At 49.7% G+C, this 3,205-nt stretch overlaps 1 protein-coding gene across 1 annotated transcript; it reads right to left on the bottom strand.

The window, feature by feature from the left end:
• Positions 1–221: 221 nt before the first annotated feature.
• Positions 222–2,141, bottom strand: LOC128710228 (ATP-binding cassette sub-family F member 2). The gene is made up of 2 exons (XM_053805275.1): positions 2,009–2,141; positions 222–1,933 (listed from the first exon to the last, which is right to left on the bottom strand). The coding sequence occupies exons 1-2, from the start codon at positions 2,139–2,141 to the stop codon at positions 222–224; spliced, it is 1,845 nt and encodes a 614-aa protein (XP_053661250.1).
• Between the last annotated feature and the right edge of the window lie 1,064 nt (positions 2,142–3,205).

Raw genomic sequence — 3,205 nt, 5'->3', positions numbered from 1 at the left:
AGTGTTGAATTAGGGGATGGAAAACAGCCGGTTCGAAATAAAATTTTGCGAGAAAGCTCCTCCAACACGGGATAAATCTTTTGATTTCCGGTTCCGGTCTCCAGCAGATGAAGTGAATTTAGTAGTTGTATGAACTGTGCGAGTGAGTTCATCGGTTAAGAGATGACAGGGATGATGAGAGTGAAGGATATAGGTGCCCTTCCTTTGGGTGGACACACGCCTCATTTGGCCGCTGCGTTGGCGATTCGGGCCTCCTTGGCGATATTCTTCTTCAGATGCTCCTTGTAGTCGAGAATGTTTCCGTTCCACTTGGTAACCGTGCCCTTCTCGCACACCCAGATCTCTTCCGCCACCTGGTTAATCAGTCGGAAATCGTGACTAACGAGCACCAGGCCACCCTCGAAATCGTTTATCGCTTCCGCTAAGGCATCGATCGTTTCCATATCCAAATGATTCGTCGGTTCGTCCAGCAGCAGCAGGTGGGGTTTCTTCCAGGCGAGATAAGCGAACACTACACGGCACCGTTGTCCATCGGACAGTTGCCGTATCGGACACACCTGCTGGCGCCCCGTTAACCCGTACCGACCGATAATCTTGCGCATTTCTTCGCGCTCCACAACCTCCGGGAAGCTTTTCAGCATGTAATCCAGTGGGCTAGCGTCCATGTCGAGCAGTTCGTGCAGATGCTGATGGTACCGGGCAATGCGCAAATGGGAATTCTTGCGAATCATACCGGCCGTCGGCACAAGATCACCGTATAGCAGCTTCAGCAGCGTACTCTTACCCGCTCCGTTCGGACCGACCAGCGCCAGTCGCGTGTCCAGATCGATACCGAACTCTAGATTTTTGTAGATGTACGGCGTCACGTCGTTATACCGGAAGCTAACGTTTTGCACCATAATCACCGGTGGTGGAATGGTCCCGCAAGATGGGAAGCAAAAGTTGAGCTGCTTCTCGTCCACCGCCTTCTCGGTCAATCCCTGCGCCACCATCTTTGCGAGCGTCTTTTCCTTCGATTGTGCCTGACGGGCGAGCTTGGCCGAACCGTGCCCGAACCGTGCAATGTAGTTCTTCATGTGTGCGATCTGGTCCTGCTCCCAGTTGTACTGCTTCATCTGGTTCTCGAGCAGCTCGAGCCGAGTCTTGACAAACTGCTCGTAGTTACCGGTGTAGTACTTCAGCCGTTTCTGCGTCATGTGGATGATGTTCGTACACACGCCGTTCAGGAAGTCCTGGGAGTGGGAAATGATCACCAGGATGCGCTTGTAGGTCTTCAGCTCCTCCTCCAACCACACGCACGCGTCCAGATCGAGATGGTTGGTCGGTTCATCGAGCAGCAGCAGGTGCGGCTTCACGTACAGTGCCCTCGCCAGTGCGATACGCATTCGCCAACCGCCGGAAAAGTCCTTGGCCGCCTTCTGCTGCATCTCCTTGGTGAAGCCCAAACCGTGCAGGATACGGGACGCTTTCGCTTCTGCCTGATCGGCGGACATTTCATCCAGCCGGTCGTAAATGTCCATCAGCTGCTCCTGCGCCTCGTCATCCTCCTGATCGACCAGCGCATCGGCCATCTTCTCCAGCTTGATACGCTCCTCGTCCACCTCCATGACGCACTGGATGGCGCTTTTGGAGCTAGCCGGAATTTCGCGCGTCAGGTGGAATATATCGATGTGGTCCGGGATGGCCACCTCGCGATTGCCTAGCACGGACAGCAGGGACGACTTGCCGCAACCGTTCGCACCGAGCAGACCGTACCGCCGGCCACAGTTCAGCTCGAGCATCGTGTCCTGCAACAGCTCACAGCCGAAAAAGGTGATCGAGAAGTTGGAGAACTTGATGTCACGCGATCGTGGATGCACCGCCAACGAACCGGTACAGGCACGGGCTTCCGAATTGATCCGTGCTTCCTCGTCCAGCTTCGCGCACAGTGCCTCTGCAAAAAGCAAACGTACGTTTGCATGTAGTCACAGTGCGTGTTCCCATTCCCATTCCATGGCAGTCCACTTACCTTCCTCAGTCATATCGGCGGAAGCAGCATCACCATTGGTGCCACCGTTTGCAATCTTCTTGTCATCCTTCTTCGCGTTCGTGACCGGGATGCTTTTCTTGTTGCGGCCCTTTTGCTTCTTGTCCGGTGCCATTGTGTTGTACGGGTGGGTTAAAACTGGACGGAAGAATAAGGAGACGTCAGAGATCAACATGCATACACACATACACACTCGCCACACATTGACGGATATGAGCAGAAATTCCGACGTGCAAAACTGGGTTAAACGGTTTCGAGGGCGATGAGGTGTAACGGGTTGAGAATTTGTTCGACCGTGTGTCGTGGCGCATTGAGCCAGTCGAACATACGTCAAAGTATTTTAGTCCATAAATTTCACAACATTTCAAATCAAGACGCGATCCGGACGAACCGTAATTTGCTTCCGCAATCGCTGCACCGAGGTGCTCATATGAATTGATCGAGGAAACAAAATTGCAACGTAAATCAATTGCAACTGCACAACCCAAATAGGGCGGCAAGGACTAGCGTGCGATGGATTACCGGTTGTTGCCACTTGATAAAAGAATTCTACCTGTAAATTAGCTTTTTAACACTCGTTTATATTCTTCGGCCTGCACAACACTTGACAATTGCGAAAGAAGGATTTTTTCTGCGCGCGGCGGCATCAAAAAAACACATGTTTTTTGACAGCTGCATTCGGGAGGACGCACCGTGGCATCACTCTGGCAGCGAATGTTTGACAATTTGTGGAAAATTTTTCTCTGAAAAATGAGTAAAATACTCTAAAAATAGATTATTACTAATGCTTTGTTGTATGGTATGCATTTAGGGCTTAACTGGAAGACACGAAGGTGCAAATTAGACTAGCACAGTGGGTTGCGATTTTGTGGCGAATCGAAAACCAAATTTTCTGTTTTATCGCTTTAAACATGTAAGTTATACTGAAATATGTATAAAAAACCTCACAAAACACAATTTTAGATGCACTGAAGCTATTATTAGTGAAAATTTTAACTGAAAAAAATATTTGAAAAAATATTTTGTCGTTTGGACAGTTCCAAGGTATTTTGCTAGATGGCGCTACCGAATATAAATAATTAGGCAGTGCTCTAGCTCTACTCTGGAAAAGTTGATGTGCGTTTTGTCTGTTGATTGTTTTAATGTGTTGTTTATTTTCCCTGATATGTCGTTTCTGAT

Source organism: Anopheles marshallii, chromosome 2 (assembly GCF_943734725.1).
Source record: "Anopheles marshallii chromosome 2, idAnoMarsDA_429_01, whole genome shotgun sequence".
Classification (NCBI taxonomy): domain Eukaryota; kingdom Metazoa; phylum Arthropoda; class Insecta; order Diptera; family Culicidae; genus Anopheles; species Anopheles marshallii.
The sequence above is the reverse complement of the archived record's forward strand: the minus strand, read 5'-3'. Positions and strand labels throughout refer to the sequence as shown.